The following is a 17738-nucleotide window of genomic DNA, read 5'->3' as shown; positions in this document are numbered from 1 at the left end:
TTGCTCCTGTTGAACCTTGTTCGCCTGATCAGCGGCGTGTACTGAGACGCCACTGCCAGCTGCGCAACCTGAGGGAAGCTCCCCGGTACGGCAAGTGGGGCACCTCCAGCTTTCTTTTCTAGATGCACCCATTGCGAAAAACGTCCTCTCTGAAAAGCCGGAGCAGTATTTTCTAAGGTGATAACCATTCTTACAGTCACCGCACTTCAAAAACCTCTCATTCATGGGAAGCGGATAAGCACATTTAAGACTATCCATGGATGACATAAAAATCGTATTTAACAAATAGATATGTAAACAGTTATAATCAAGTAGCGACCAAAAAACTATACGAAACAAAACACTGTGCAGTCGGCGGAAGAACAAGTGGCAGAGTTTGAAACAGAGTGACCTTAGCTCACTTGTACAGAAATGACGAGGTTAGCTCTTTGCAACGAATTGGCGCCGACTGCAGTGGTTGCTGTTCCAGAAGCCGCTTTTGTATAGATGATTTCTTTATCTTTGGCGCAACGCCTGCGACGGCCAAACAGCGCCAGTTTACGGTTTTTGAATTTGCGTGAATGACGACCGCCTGGATGGCAGTTTAAAAATCAGGTCTCAAGACTCAAGTCCGCGGGGTATCAAGTCTCTCTTCTATCAGCCGTAGCAGAGAACACTCTCAAGATGTTAAAGAATAAAAATAGGCAGGAAACGGAAGTACAGAGAAAGAAAAAAGAGAAACCAGTGGTCATACCATACCCCCATAAAGTGTCCCATAACCTGAAAAGACTGGGCTTGCATAAAAGGTTAACGTTGTTTTTTCAGCACCTGTTAAGTTGGCTAGTTTATGTAAAAAGTTAAATTCCACATCAAACATCATAAGCAGACCCGGCTTCACGAAAAAGCATTAAACTTGCTTTGTTGAGTGTACAGAAGAGGTTGTATACTTCGTGCCATTATCGTGCGGGCGTCATTATGTGGGGCAGACTGGTCGCTGCCTAAATGAAAGATTGAGGGAACACCGTTACAACGTTGATGCCGTCATATCAGGACACCTCGATGTGCATTGCCGGGATTGTGGTGGTACTTCGATTTTCACAGGTTCTGCAGTACTAAACAAAAGGAGAAACAAAACCACAAGGCTCGAGAATTTGCTAGATTAGGGCTGCAATGTGTCAACGTACCCTCTTTATCGTTATTCGAAAAAGAATTGCAGTTTCTTGACCAACCATGACTAGTTTCGGGTGGGTGCCGATGTGCGATGCAGGAATATTAGCATTTTTATGCTGTTTTTAAGATTTTTACGATGCGTATTTTATATCTTCCTAACTTGTTTGTGTTGTTGCCGGTAATATATACCGAGCGGCAGCGGAAATAAAGTTCAGTTGTAAGTAGCGCTGTGTCTGCGTCTCTTTCTGTGTCCGTTGTCCTGTCGCGATTTTTAATCATTAAGTCAGGATGAAGCGAAATTTGTTGCAGGTGTAGAGTTTTAAAGACTGGGCACTGCTCGAATACTTCTTGCAGAGGTACAGATGGGTCGTCGTAAGGGGCTCTTGGCATGTTGCACATCGTGGTAGATTTTCCCCCTCCAGCAAGTACAGTTGTGTAAGCCGAGTTTGGCCGATCATCAGGCGCTTCAGGAAAACATTTTGCCGCCGTGTCAGATCTTGTGTCATAGGTCAAAGGAATATATGAGGCTTAAGAGCATAGAGCTCATCGTTAGCCTGTTGGCTCTAGTGCCTGGTTCTCTTCCCTTGTATATGTTTATTGAAGAGCTTTTTGACGTCTGTGAGCGGAACTCACAATGTGGCAAGGAAAAGCTCGTGAACATTTCGAGAAGCATCCCCAGCTCTCTCTTTTCTTGGTATCTGGACGCGGCCTGGAACCCACCAACACCTGACGTGTCTGTTACGTGTTAGTAATAAGAATCATTTTGATCTTCCCAACCAGAGGGTGGATGGATCCGCTTTGCTTTGTTAACGCTTGCAGAACACTTTTTGAAGCACTTCAGATGACTAAGTCCCTCCATGAGCAAAACGTTATACATTTGGTTACTTTGCATGTGGCCAGAGACCCGGCAGTAAAGATTGAAACCCAAGTGGGTATTCTAAAATTTTTGCTGACGGTTTCAGCAGCAAAGGCGTAACCTCTCCGATGGTGGGAGTTCACTAAAAGCCGGAACGTATACAGTCGTGTGTCAGGGTCTTTCAGCAGATGGCTCACCCTAATGATAGATGGAAGCACGAGTGAAGGTTTGTTGCCGAAAAATTGTACTGACCTCGAATCAATGCGATCGTTGTGACCATTGTTGTCTGTAAGAGAATGGCCATCCTGCTTGCGTACAAAAGTGACAGCCTTTTTCGACACATAAACCAAGGAAGATCATTAGCTATGTTGTAAATGCTTTTAAAAGGGGTTGTTCGAAAGGCACCTGTGCAATAAGACTGCATTCGTGGACCAGTGGATCAAGCTCATTAGTCACAGATATTCGTACAGCATTTTCCGCAATGCTTCCGTAATCGAGATTAGAGCGGATGAATAACCAGTAAATTCGAAGAAGTGATGTAGCAGTTGAGCCCTACGAGGTATCACCCAAGCGTTTTAAGTTGTTTGTTATTTGTTGGTACCTTTGGCAAAGATCTGATATATGATGTTCGAAGGTCAGCTTTTTATTAAATATTATTAGAAATGTATGACTACTGCCGACGGGCAATATTTTACCGTAAACCTGAAGTTCCGGGGGTAGGTGCACCCCTCGTAGACGCGTGAAGTGCACAGCTGCCGTTTTTTTCGGTGGAAAACATGAAGCTGTTCTTGTTGTCCCAATTCCCTAGCTTATTAATTCTTGCTTGTAGCTGTCGCCCAACAAGAGTTACGTTGCTTCCTTGGTACGATATCTGGTGATCGTCAACATATACACAGTGCGAAATAGCTTTCGGAAGTGGCTCAGAGACTGAGTTCTCCTTGAATAATAAAAATATTACTCTCAAGGCTCATCACTTATCACAACCTCTTGACCAAAAGGCTGTGAAAGGATTCCGCCCGTTCAAACTTGGAGAGTGCTCTCCTCTAAAACAATTCTTTGAAAACACAAGCATGTTTCGCCAAACTACATGTCTTATTAGGTCGTCAGGATATCACGACGCTATGCCATGTCGTTTCGAGGTCGAAAAAAATGGTAACCAATTATTGTTCATGTGTGAAAGCATTCTGCATACAGATTTCAACGCGCATGAGGTGGTCTAGGGTGCAATGATTCTTGCGAAAAACACACTTTCCCGTTAAGATTATGCTGTTAGTCTCTAGAAACTACATTAACCTATTGTTGATCATTCTCTCAAGAACCCTACTCAAACAACTCGTCAAGGTGGTGGGACGATAGTTCTTCGGATTTGTGGTGTCCTTGGTTGTATTAGATAAAGGTATAATTATACCTATCGTTGAAGAGCTTGGAAACTCTCCACTAAGCCACAGCCGGTTGAAGAAACTCAAGACTGCATGCTTAGATTTGGTTGATAAGTAGTAAACCATAAGGTAAATAATGTCATCGGGTCCAACCGCTGTGTTTTCTTATTGTCCTTCAAAACTTGCTCAAGATCTTTGTGGTTAAAGAGACGGTTATAACAATCTCTATGGTATGTTTGGGGTGTTATTTCTTTTATTTTAACTCATTCCTATAATTTAAAAATTCCACAGTGCAGCTCTTTTGGCTTGAAAGTTTTTTTAAAACCATAATGCTCTGAAAACGTCTGCCTATTCTTGCAGGTCTGATATCTCCCTACCATTTACTTTCAGTGCGTAAAAAGCGAAACGTGTGTTTCTACGTCGTATTTTGTGCCTCTTGTCCCATTCAAGAGCTGCTTTAGTTACTATGTTAATGAACCCGATAGCAATTCGTTTCAAGAGGTTCCTTTTGCTCCTTTCGTTATTCTTTTTATGCGTGCTTTTGCTTCCTTCAATATTATTACCTTTGATTTTGTAGGTTGCGATTTAAAGTAACTCCACGCCTTATTTTTTCTTTATCGAGCTTCTACAAATTCTTCACTTCCTCGAGGCTTTTTGAGGGTGGGAAACCTTTCTGACGATTTCGGAACTGGGGGGCAACTATGATGATGAGCTTCGTTCGTTCACCCGTGGCATCCTCTACACTCAAACTGGGAAGTACATCCCTTGGTATGCAAGCTAGACTAGTGTACTTCGGCCAGCTTGCCTTTTCTATTTGCCAACATGGGGCACATATAGGTATGTAGGGAGTTGGGGTGACAGTTTCTATCACAATGCGAAAGTGAATGCTACCCACGGGAGAGCTTTCCCTCTTTCAACAAAACTTTGTTTAGAGTGAAGCCGAGCAGATGCCGAGGTTTATCACTGAGAGTAATTCATGTGCTACACATAGGTCTGTCATGCTCCCACTGTTTAGAAGTGGAATAGGATTATACAAGAGTGTGTCGAATATAATGTCACCACGAGCATCATTTCTTGAGCTTTCCCAAAGATGGGGCTGAGCATTAAAGTCGAATAAGATGATGTAGAGGGCAGGAAGTTTCTTCAACAAGGAGTCTAGAGTTCGGGTTTTTGATGAGTAGTTGGGAGCAATGTAAATGCTACGTAAAGGGATCAAACAAGATATTTGGACTCTAACGGCTAATACTCGAAGTGCAATAGTAAGAGTGAGCAGGCAGCTCCTTGAGCAAGTTTTCTTATAAAAAAATTGGACTGTTGTTTCAGGCACAGTTTCTTAAGGTCCTCAATATTTGGCCGGAGGCACCTCACATTCCACAGGAAAAATGTTGTCCTTCAGTAGTTTATTATGCGAGGGTCACTTATCAAGTTGGGGGTAAAATTTTACATTTGTATTTTCCTTACGGATTTTCTACTAATGTGGTCTGTTTGCATGGCTGGTGAGGCAGATTTTATGCCATCTGAGTCGAACAACGCGGTGTGGCGTTAATTATTTCCTGTGTTGAATCTCTCTTTCGGTCCTTTCCCTTGTTATGTGTTTTTGTTTCAGTTTGTTTCTCAGTCTTGGCAACATTTTTTTCTTGTCTGAACTGTCTTAGCGGCTGGAGCATTTGCGGCCTCTTGGGAAGGCTTGCCTATTTTCTTAGATTATATAGTTTTTTTTTAAGATATGTATATCTGAGTTTCTTAATTTTTGTATTTGCTGCATCTCTTCTCTTCATTTGATGCTGCCTTTGATTATATCTTATCCAGGAACAAAGATCTAACCGGCGCTCTGGCAGCTGGGTACAGAATCCGTTCAAAATATGGGATTTTATTTCTCTTTTCTTGCAGCCACATTTAACAGGTCTTTTAGTTGCAGCCACATTTGACAGGTCTTTTAGTGATCCAAATGAGGACCTTTTCAGTTCACATACTTCATGGTTTTGGGTAAGGTTCTTCCATTTTTCTGGGCCTCTTGCCCACATTTCGGGCACGTCGGTTGAGCTCTGCAAGATGGGAAGAGTGACCGTGCCGCGGGAAGAGCTACCTGAAAGGGCTTTGGTTGTACACCCTCACTTCACAGTGAAGACATCCTATTTTTAGCCTGTCAGGCAGCTAGGGTCCGCTTAATGTCAATACCCATATGTCTGTGCTCGTAATATAGCCATTTTTTCGTAGTTATTTGTCATAACTCCTTGGCCCTTCAGTCCGTCGAGCGGCTATGCTTCAGTTACATCGGACATGTCCTTGCTTCCGATGGCACCACGAGAGGTGTTTACCCACCGGTGTGGTGTAGCTTGTACTGTGATCGATCCAAGTGCTATTGGTTTGCGAAAAGCTTTAGCACCTTTGAGGTTTTCGCTTTCGAGGAGGTCTTCCAAACGAAGCTTTTTCACCCTTTTCGTTAGGATGCGTAATAGAGTTTTCTGTACGTAGAAGGGTGACAACTTTCCCAGAAGAGTGTCATCAGGAGAGTGCTGCTGAATGAAAATGGGTAGATTGTAGTCCGCAGTCCTGGTTTTGGTTGGTTTAGTGTCTTGTCGGAGTCATTTACATCCAGTTTTCTGCGACTTGCTAGAAGGTTTAGCGGAACCCAGGGGGGAATCGGCCGACCGGCTGTGCTCACCCACCGTACCCCCGCAAGGTCCCCGGTAATAGTACCCACCGTGCGGTGCTTGACCAAGACCACGACCGCAATCGTTCGCGGTTTCTTGCCTTCACCTTCGACGTTTTCGACACAGTTGAATATACCTTAGGAGTGGAGGCTAAGGGTCTGTGGTGGCGCCAATCACCAAGCACCTAACACCTAAAGTGTAGGCGCCACCTGCGAGGATATTCGTCGCTCATACCTAGAACCCATGAAATAGACTCTCATCCACCTGTCAAGGCACAGTAAATTAATGCAGTGCTTTATAACATCCAAATCATAAAATAAATGAAAAAAAAAATACTTCTGAAAAAAAAAAAATATTTTCGGGACCAGAACTGTGTATTTATGCTGCATGCAGTATCCAAGAAGCACTGTATGATGTGTTTTTTGTTGTTTTTATCTCTCAGGTCTCTTTAATAATTGGCGTTCCGGGACGGATGCAGGATATTGTCAATGAAATCAGAAAAAACAAGTATAGTGTACCTCGTATAAAACGAATCCTGATGGGTGGTTCAATGATGCCTATTTCGCTTCTGCGGGAAATTCGGGAAACCTTCAACGTGGAATCACTTTACATTTGCTACGGCTTGACAGAAACGTCCGGTTTGGTGAGCATCTCACTTGTAGGACAACTTGCCTTCGACAATGGTGGATTTCTTGCTGCCGGTATCAAAATCAAGGTATGCTTGAAATTTATCAAATTGTACACGGTTTCTCTTTTAATAAGTTTACAAATCTGCCCTAACATTGTACTGTTTCGTTTAATATGTATTGCAAAAGAGTGGTAAAGAGCTGAGTTATAACCAGCAACGAATTATTTTATGGATATATGACGACTAATTACAAATAAGATTTTGTTTCAAAATCTTTCAAAAATCCCTAAAAACATGCCGTTCGATATAAAAAGTAGCTCTCTGCGGAGGAAACTACCAGCCTTGGCGGACGTCAAAGATTGCCCAAAGATACGAATTTGCAGGATAATTAACTAAAATATACTTATTTATGTTTTAATTTATGCAAATGACCAAATGGTTTCAGTGAGAAACTTGCTAAGCATCATCGAAAAACACTACATCAAGTATTTTTGGAAAGATATAAGGAAGGGGCAACATTTTACGGCGTCCCGTAAAACAATTGCAGTGGCTTAGCTCGGCTATGCCAGCATATACGTAGCGTGAGCTTATGCGCACAAAATGAGAGGCGCTAGCAAGCGGCTGTTGTGCAGCGTCAGACTTGGCTACTGCGCAACGGAGGCGCACAGCTGGGCACGCGGCGGCGCCAGTGCGTCTGCCGCGGCTATGACGCCATTCCTCTGGAATGCGCAGACCGTAGGGTGACCACCCGTCCCGCGACTCGCGGGACTGTCCCGCATTCAGGGCTCGTGTCCCGCGTCCCGCGAGAAGTTAAAAAATTATCAAAATGTCCCGCATTTCACACTGTCGTAAAATTCACTCCGCAACTTATGGCGCTTCCGAACAACGGGGCACAGGAAACCGCTGAGGTCGCATGGTAATCCTATTAATCGCAATGATACGCCATTTTCTAGCCAAGCATTCCGGGAAGCGACCTTTGTTCTTGCAGGAGATTCGACGCTCATGCGCGGTTGTGCTTCTCCCTTTGGTGGCAAAATATCGTAAGAAAACTTGCTCGCCAAAAGTTTAAATATAAAATATTGTAATAATTTTCAAACTGTTGCGTCAATGCGAAAAGTTTGCTGTGGATGTTTTTTTTTTAGTAAAGGCAGTCACATTTGCATCGGTCGAAAAAGAACATAATGTTAAAACATTGTGCATGACCATATTGATAAAAGTAAGCGTTGGCAGGAAACAAGAATTCGAAAAAGATTTCCTGTTTCTTATTTCCATTTCATGCATTGAGTTCTGATATCGTCGATTTTTACGATTTGAACTTCGACACATATAATAACATGTTTGGCATTAAAACAAATATATCAGTGGGAGTGGAAATTATTTGAGCTTAACTGCTGCAATACAACTATCAGGTGCATAAACCGTGCAGGATAATAAATGTGTTAGCAGAGCCTAGGTTCCTTGTGTGCGTGTTAATATATTTCCTCTAACCCCCCCCCCCCCCCTTGCCCCGCGTGTCCCGCATTTAGCTAGGAGGAAGGTGGTCACCCTAGCAGACCGGCCAGGGCGGCTCCGGCGCGCCAGCTATGCGCTGTGTGACGTCACTGCTCCTCGCGCCTGCGCACCATGACTCTTTGGGAGCCACGCGAAACTGCTCAACCTCGGCCAGTGTAGCTTACGCTACAAAACGCATTATTCAAAGCGTTTCTAGGTTTCGGTTTTTTTATCGGAGCAGTTCTCTGCGCCCGTGGTCGTGCTTCCCAGTGGTCGAGGCGTGCAACTAACGTGCGACTGACTTCCCTCCATCCTGCGAGCGAGGCGTGGCGGTGGCTTCGCGCCGCGAAAATTCGGGAGTAAGACCAGGGGAACGAATACGCACTCCGATGGGAAACCGAAACCTAAAAACACGTGCAAACTAAATGTCTTTTTTTTATTGCGAAAGCATTAATTGTTTTATGGAGCGAGCCGCCGTCGTCAACTTTGAAACCGCGCCAAATGGCACCTTAAAACTTTTCTCCAAGTGAAGACAGCTCCCAGCTATGAAACCACGCTAAAAACTAGCCAACGGCAACAAAATTCGCCGATCCCAAAGGAGCGGAGTAAAGTTGATGGATTTTCCGCTTCAGTCCCATTGACTGGCGCGCGTCGACGAGGCTTTCAGTTGTCGCTGCGCGGCATTTCCAACGACGGCCATCCAATGGCGCTGAGTGTCCGTCAGTGCACTGCTAACACAAAAAGTCCAAGGTTATAGCGGCGAGGAGAGGCGCCATCTCTTCGCCGGCAGCGCGTGCCACTCTGCTTTATACGCAAATACGCTGTAGTCGAAATAAGCAAGCGAAAGTGTGATGTACATGCTTTAGCATTCACAACTCATAAAAAGTGCTTACGTATACCTCGAGCCTTTTTTTTTTTTCTCAGGACGCCGTAAAATGCTGTTTTTGTCTGATCTCTGAAAAAACAGAGTTGATTTAATAGGTATTGTTGATGGTTCGAAAGTTTCTCAGTGGAACCTAATGTTTATTCACACTTATTAGAAACTTAATTAGTAAATTTTAGATAATTATCTTGCCAGTTAGTATGTTTTGCAATCCTTGACATCGCTCAAGTCCAGTTTTTGTTCCCCAAAGAGTTTCTTTTTTTTAACTTGAACAACATATCATCTCCTTCATCATCGTCTTTCTAACTAATCTCAGGATTTTAGTTTATCATGTTCGATCGTCAACGATTCGTCTGCGTCCTAAGGTTTTGTTCATTACTTTAGAGCATTTTTTACGTTTTTGCTGAAATACCCAATCAAACTTCGTATGTGCTTATACATCTGAAAATCTGGGAACGGTGCATTATAATGCATTTAGGAGCTTACAGACGTTCGATGTAATATCATCGGTAAATCAGATGTTTCGAGATATGCCTTGCAATACATGCATGCATATATACGAATAAAAATATTACTACTAAAACTATTTACAATGTTATTTTAGAACACTTTTACTTTGTTTTCCAGCAAGATAAGGTAAAGATGTTCAGCAAGCCTAAAAATTCCCAGCAAACTGAAAAAATAGATTGTCTCAATCCTAGAGAGTATCCAAATGTAACATGGCATCACCATAATAATAAGTTTATTTTTCATAAAATATGGTACAGCAAAAAGGGAAACAGCCTTAAGGGGGTCTTGACCAGACCTTAGCTTTATACAATAACATTACGGCAACACAAGAGAAAAAAACACACACACAAAAGGCAAATGTAATAACAGAAAAAAATTGCTTTACCAAACACAGCATTATAAAGACGCAGTTGCATGATAAAAACAGACTAGCGCGAATGAAACGAACGTAAGTCCTTTTTGAATTTATACACATATTATTTTGTCTTTGAAACTTTAACATTTAAGGCACAATATAATGCAGCATTTGCGTGCCATAATTCTCCTTACAAACTTGAACCCTCCAATATTACACATTTTGAGTTGTGTAGATGCGCTCATTAGGTGTCAGTTCCGCTAGGTTTGGTAGAAAGGTAAAATTTCAGGTTTTTCTAACCTTTACACTCATATATAACCTATGTTCATAACGGTTACCTCTTTTAAGTATTTTAAGATCATTAAACAAACTATCTGTGAGGGAATCATAAGCTACGTTAAATATCATTCTTACTATGTTTTTTCTGCAACAAAATACTTTTTTCAGGTTCGTAACTATGGTGTTATTCCAGACCAGATTGCAGAAGTTTAAGTGAGATTGAAATCAGGAATTATAGATTAACAATTTGACATTAAATGGGAGTGTATCTCGATTGCGGTATGTTTTGTTTTGTTTCTAGACAGCTTTGTAAGTAAGTGGTTATTATGGCTGTCCCACGAAAATTGTACATAAAAATCACACAGAGATTTTTAGATGTACTAACGATTTCATTTGGGCTGGAGTCAAGCACAATGTTTCTGGTTAAATAGAAACATATTTTTTTGCACAAAGAATTATGGCTTATGTCTCATCAGTATTAGTGTGTAGGTTATACTTTTCCCAAACAGAAAGGGTAATATTAGCATTGTTAGCAAGTTCATCTCAATCTCAAACAAGCGAGATGCCTATGCCCAGAGCTAAGCGCTGCCTTTTCTGTTTTAAGCGACGATCGTCGGTAAACGGTGTCAAGGCTGATTCCCCACGACCGCAGCCCTTCGGTTTTGCGCCGCAGCGCCCAGCGCAGGAGGAACAAGCAACAAGATCCCGCTGCCCAGTCATCGGCAGCTCTCGTCACGTGGAAGTTCTGCGAGCCGGAGCAGGCCACGGCGCAAGCGCCACGGTTATCTGCTGTGACACCGAGAGCCTGGTTTCGTCGCCTAAAAAGCGCCAAACGCGGAACAGCACATCGCAGACCAGCGAGATGCCTTATGCCCAGACCTAAGCGCTGCCTTTTCTGGTTTAGGTGACGATCGTCGGTAAACAGTTTCAAGGCTGATTTCCCACGACCGCAGCCCTTCGGCTTTGCGCCGCAGCGTCCAGCGCAGGAGGGACAAGCAACAAGATCACCCGCTGCTCAGTCATCGGCACCTCTCGTCACGTGGAAGTTCAGCGAGCTGCAGCAGGCCACGGCGCAAGCGCCACGGTTATCTGCTGTGACACCTTGAGCCTGGTTTCGTCGCCTACAAAAGCGCCAAACGCGGAACAGCACGTCGCAGACCAGCGAGATGCCTTATGCCCAGAGCTAAGCGCTGCCTTCTCTGGTTTAGGTAAGCTTGATTTTCACTCAATACGTTAGCGTGAGCCTACGGGGTTTCATTTCTCTGGTCTGCCTATTAGTGTTGGTTGGGTTAAAAACTGTGATATGGTGGAAGAAAACGAATGTATTGCATGTAGGAATTCTTTGCCAGCCGCGGGTCTCAGTCTCAAGTGCTCAGAATGGGAAAACAAATACCATACTGGGAAGTGCTCTGGTGTTACAAAAAACTCTCTTCAGGCGATGACGGCAGAGAGTGCCAATGCGTGGAAATGTAACACGCGCAAACTTCATGTTTCCCGTCAGTATGAAACATGCAATAAGTGCGGCCCCGCAGAAGGGGAGAGGGCAACTTTGAGTGGCTCCCGCGAGTTGAGTATAGATAAGTTGCTGCCCACAAACGAAGATATCTATAAGAAACTAACTGACATCCTGAACAGGATGGAAGGCGTTGAAAAATCTCTAGAAAAACAAAGCAGTAAATACGATGAAATCATGACGAAGCTAGATGCGCCTGAGAAAACTAGGGAAGAACGATGAACTTGAACGACTGGATGAGCAGAGCGCTACTATCATGGAGCTGACAAAGAGGATGGGTCAACTAGAAGCTAAGGTAGCCGAGCAGGACCTGCAAATCAGGGAACTAAAGATAGCAGTGGATTACGCGGAGCAGTAGTCCCGGCGCAAAGATATCGAAACTCATGGAATCGCCCAACGACCAAACTAGAATATGTTGGAAGTTGTATAGAGCTTGGCCAATAAACTCGAGCTGACGCAACTTGCCCCTGAGGACGTTGAGGCTGCTCACCACCTAGGGGCGAGGGAAGGAAAAACAGCGCCAATCCTGGTGAGTTTTGGGGAAAGGAGAACACGGGACCTCTGGATGACAAAGCGCGTCACCTTGCGGAATGAAAAAAAAAATATATTCACGAAAATCTAACAAAAACACTGAAAAGTCTTCTGTGGGCTACTAAGGAATGTGCAAAAGCAGTCATAAGGTTGTGTGGGTGCAAAACGGTAAAATCTTTGAGGCAAAAAGAACGCGCCGGTGCTCTTCGCATCGTATGCGAAAGAGACTTAGATAAGATAACATGGAAATCGAAAGGACATTCGTCATCATTCAAGAATGGGAGGGTCTTATCGCAAACTTCCAGCAGAAAACGATAGTGGCGATCGAAAACTCAGTCTGATACACGTGAATGCTAGAAGTTTACGCAAACACTGGGACGAACTATTGGTTCTGTTGTCTGGAAATCTGTCGTCCCTGGACGTATTGATTTTAAGTGAAATAAACATCGAAGAGGAAGCATGTGTGGAATATACTTTGTTTGGTTTTCATTCGTACTGTCTTTGTCGGGAAGGAAAAAAGTGAGGAGGTTTGCTGATGCTTATAAATAATAGCTGTTTGTCGGAAAGAATTAACGCTTCCCTTGGCCATGCAGAACTATGTGCAATTTCTGTTCACAAGGCATCTATTTCGTACATTGTATGCACAGTTTATCGACCGCCTAATTCTAATATAAAAGTGTTCTGTGAGGAACTTTCACCAATATTGCGCCAATTTGATAACAACCCGCATATCATACTGGCTGGCGACTTTAAGGTAGATGTCGTAAACAATAATAAATGTGGAGTTTCAAACTACTTAGACGCGCTTTCCTCCTTCGGGCTCATGAACGTGATATGCGATTGCACAAGCGAAGAATATTATGGCGGTACATAACTATGTCATGCATTCATCACATAGTAACAAATATGGTATTGCAGCAGTAGTGCCGGCGGTAATAGACCCTTTCAGAAATTCAGTGCCATCTGGTGGTTCGTAAAGCAGTTTAGGTTTTGCCCTATCAATGGCGGAAATGAACTTGTATCGGCACCGTCACTTTCGCAAGTCGACGGCACGCGAGGAATTGTTCAGTGTGAGTTCTTTCTCGATCACTTTCAGGTCGATGGTGACCAAGAACGTGCATTCAGAACAAAGCTCCAACCCACTGAGATGCCTCGAGAAAATTCTATACACCAAAGTGCTTTAAAGCCGATTGTGTGCCACGACAGATTGACTGAATCTGAGCAATTAGAAATAAACGCTTACGTCGCTCTTGTGTTCCAGCCCTACTTCGCTTCGTACTGACCCCCGAACGTACAGGCCTCGCAATATCCGCTTAGGAGCATCTTCAACGTCCTCCTTTATCAGTCACTAGAAGGCCGCCATTCGTATGGCACAGATGCCGTTCCACAGATGATGATAGTGATCAAAGTGGCCAGACTGAATTTCGGAAAGGGTCTATTAAGCAGAAGGTAGCTGATCATTATTTAGTAGCACCAGCAATATTGGCTTAAAGCTAAAAAAATGAAATGTCAAACCAAAGTGTATTTAAAACTGTTTCAGATAACAAAAAGGTAGACTATCTTATCAGTATGTATGTCTGGAATTCATTATTAGTACATGACCATGTTACCGCTTACTACTTATTCGTTGATAAATTTAAAGAGATATATAAAATATATGTCAAAAATTTAAAATTGAAGCAAACAGAAATACAAAATAAATGACTGGATTAACGAAGAGATTTTAGAAGTATCCCACCTGAAAGACAGGTTATGGCATAGATGTAAACAAAATCCGGGTAATACCACTTTAAAAACCGAATATCTCGTGTTAAGAAATAAGTGAACTGCTGAAATTAGATTAGCCAAAAGAAATCATTATACTAGCAAATTTAGTTCTGCAAAAAACCCAAGGAAGACATGGGACCTCGTGAATGAGTTGATGGGTAGGAAAAGGAAAACTAACACTGACGATACAATTAGGAAGAATTTTCCAGCATTAGATAACTACACGGAACTAGCCGAATCTTTCAATAACAGTTTCTTTAGTACCGTACAAGCACTAAGGCAAAAGATAGCGGTGCATGTATAAGATGAACCGGCTGACCGAATTGACTGTGCAAATTCAGCACATCTACCAGAAATAAATGAGTACGATCTCATGAATATTAATAATTTAGTGTCAATAACGAAAGTGCCTGGAATAGACCAAATACATATTAGCGACTTGCGCTACAATTTTTCAAGTCGAAAACTGGACCTCCTTGTTTTAGCTAACGGAAGCCTGACAACAGGAAAAATACCGGAATGACTAAAATTGTCAATAATGAGACCGCTATACAAAATGATAGTAAGAAAGAATTAGGAAACTATAAATCCCCGCAGGGGGCACCTGTGAAAGCAGGTGTTTGGAGAGTGGCGTCTCCACGGACCCCCAGCCATGCGGGTTCGCCCGCCCACGTCTGGCTGTGCGTGGCTTTCCCGTATCTGGGGAAAAGGGAATCCTGGTGGTTGAGCTGAGCCCGGGGCAGGTTTGGACCCTTCGGGGCCCCCCGGGTGAGGCAATACATCACTTCGGCCCCCGCTTCTCATAGACGGAGTCCTGGTAAGGCCCGGCCAGGATGATTCAGTCTAGTCGCCATTTCTTCTACTATCCCCTCCGATCTCTCACTTTTACCTTTCCTGTTTCCTTTACTTCTCTCTCACTTATCTTACTCCTTTTTCACCCCTCTTTGGCGACAAGGGCTAACCTTGGGTGGCAATGGACCTCTGTCTTGACCCACACTTGGTTATAGTTTCCCGGCAGCACTGTTAGCGTAACGTCTCCAGCCAAGCCCTTCTTGTTATGGTGCGTTACCTAACCCCTTGTTGGGCTCGGTGGTGGGCGGTGCACCGCGGACTCTGAACACCTTTTGCCCTCCTATGGCGCCCCACCCCTCTAAACCCCGTTCAGGGCAAGCCTTTAAAAGGCGTTGTCTTGAACCCAAGACCACTGACAAAGATCCTGAAATCGAAACATTTACAAAGTTTTTCATTGTTCATTCGCTCGATGAACATAAACCCGTTGCAAAGCTGTCGCCTTTTGTTGTTGCCAAAGTACTGGAAAACCTTGTCGGGTTCTCCTACAAGGCTAAAAAGCAGCACTCCGGAGACCTCTTAGTGGAGGTAACCACCAAAAAACAAAGTGAAGCGATCCTGAAGTTGACTAGTTTTCTTGATGTCAAAGTGTCAGTTAGCCCTCACCGCACACTCAACACCATCCGTGGGGTCCTCTCCGAGGACGACTTCTTGCACACTAGGGAGGAAGAACTCCTCGAGGGACTCCAAGGTGTTGGTGTTGTTGCTGTTAAGCGCATTATATTCCGAAAAAATGGTGAGGAAATCCCTTCCAAACACGTCATTCTTACATTTGAACGACACACACTGCCAGAAACCATCAAGGCAGGATACCTTAATTGCCGCATCCGCCCCTATGTCCCCAACCCCCAGCGGTGCTTCCGTTGCCAGCGCTTTGGCCACGGATCGCGCAGCTGTCGAGGGAGAGAGACTTGCGCAAAGTGTGGCAGCCACGACCATCAAGCCGACATCTGTGAAGATGCCATTTCCTGTGCCAACTGCAAGGGTCCTCACCCTGCCTACTCTCGCTCTTGCCCCTTGTGGCGACGAGAGAAAGAAATCCTTACCCTGAGACCCAAAGAAAACATTTCATATCCAGAAGCTAAGCAAAGATTCTTCTTTCTTTCAAAAGGTACGTACTCCGATGCGGTGCGCAGAGGCCCTCCACCGCGAACGGAATCGAAGGCCACCCAGGTCTCGCCTGAAGCCCTGGCAGTGGCCCTTCGGGCCCCAACCCCCCCGCAGGGGCAGCAGCTCCCCCCAACTTGTGGAGGAAGTACACCAGCTGCGCTCAAGTCTAAGGACAGGCAGGCAACGCCATTGCCAGTCCTTACTTCGTCGCCCTCCCCCAGTGAGAAGGAGCGACACTCCCGCCCCAACTCACTGGAGAGGGCCTCCTCCAAAGAGCGGCACAACTCTCGTGCTGCTCTCCCAGTATCCAAGGGGCCGGAGCAGGCAGAGTTGAAAGACGCTCTGCCCAGCACCTCCGCTGCCTCTTCCGCTGGTCGCGGCCGGGGCCTTGCTCCCCGTGATCCAAGTCGGAAGAAAACACTGGCTAACACCAGCGACACGACTCAAGAGGCAGACTTGTCCATGGAGTTAGACGATTTGGCTGCTCCTGCTTCTGACCCGGATAGTATGGAGTGGCAGACGCAGACCCGTGCTGGGAAGAACAAAAAACCGGTAACTGCGCCGAAGTAATCCAAGTTGTCTCTCTCCCTAGTTTTAATCTTTTTACTACCGAGTTTTATTGATTTACATTTTCCGATATAAACAAATTTTATAAATGGCAAAAGTAAATTTTATGCAATGGAACTGTCGCGGCCTTTTAAGAAATATTGATGATATAAATCATTTCATGGATGAGCTTCGGCCGATAGCTCTTGCTCTTCAGGAAACTCATCTCCATGATCGCTCTCCTCATATTTTAAGACGTCACCGGGTCTTTAGGAAAGACCGTCTTAGTGATACTGCCTCTGGTGGCGTGACAGTGGTTGTACAAGGTGGGGTCGCCTGCTCTGAGGTCTCGCTCTGCACACCACTTGAAGCTGTGGCAGTGCGCCTTCTTTTAGACCGCCTCATAACTGTAGTATCACTTTATTTACCACCTAATACTCCATTTCATCTTAGTGAATTGCAGGGTCTTGTAGATCAGCTGCCACAACCCTTTATCATTCTAGGCAATTTTAATGCCCATCACCCCCTTTGGGGTAGTATCCGTAAAGACTCTCGTGGAGGTGTAGTTGAACGTTTTTTATTGGCATCTGGGCTATGCCTTCTTAATGGGAGAGAGCCAACATTTTTCAGTGCAGCTCACACCACATTTACATCCATAGATCTGTCGATTTCATCGCCCTCATTGTTTCCTTGCTTTACTTGGAATGTTCTTAACAACCCTTTTGGCAGTGATCACTTTCCGATTGTTTTAGAGAGCGTTGTTCAGCTGCCCTCACTTTTGAAACAAATCCCTAGGTGGAAGTTAGATAAAGCTGACTGGTCACTTTTTGGGTTACATTCCACTTTGGACCCTGCTCTGCTTTCTTCTATGTCACCCGAAGATGCTACACTGTATATTACTGAGCAGATACTAAGAGCTGCTGAGGTGTCTATTCCACGAACCTCTGGTAATGTGCCAAAAAATTCAAACCATGGTGGAACAAGGAGTGTGCCACAACCTTAGCGGACCAAAACAGGGCTTGGGGCAAATTTCGCAGATATCCCACATCACGTAATCTCGCAGAGTTCAGGCAGCGGAAAGCTAAATCCCGTTGGACCAGGAAACAGTCAAAATGGAAATCCTGGATGAAGTATGTTTCTTCTATAAATAGTTTTGTGCCAGCCAAGGAGGTTTGGGATAGATACAGGAAAATAAATGGAGAATATATAGGTGCTATACAATTCCTACTTTTGATGCC

At 44.3% G+C, this 17738-nt stretch overlaps 1 protein-coding gene across 1 annotated transcript in view; it reads left to right on the top strand.

Annotated features, from left to right (window-relative positions):
• Positions 1-17738, top strand: part of LOC120846707 (4-coumarate--CoA ligase 1-like) — a 57649-nt gene that overhangs the window by 26227 nt on the left and 13684 nt on the right. Inside the window, exon 6 of the mRNA XM_040218561.3 lies at positions 6481-6753. Within this exon, the coding sequence (XP_040074495.1) occupies positions 6481-6753 (273 nt within the window). The remainder of the gene's footprint in view (positions 1-6480; positions 6754-17738) is intronic.

Source organism: Ixodes scapularis, unplaced genomic scaffold (genome assembly GCF_016920785.2).
Source record: "Ixodes scapularis isolate PalLabHiFi unplaced genomic scaffold, ASM1692078v2 ptg000044l_1__unscaffolded, whole genome shotgun sequence".
Classification (NCBI taxonomy): Eukaryota; Metazoa; Arthropoda; class Arachnida; order Ixodida; family Ixodidae; genus Ixodes; species Ixodes scapularis.
The sequence above is the reverse complement of the archived record's forward strand: the minus strand, read 5'-3'. Positions and strand labels throughout refer to the sequence as shown.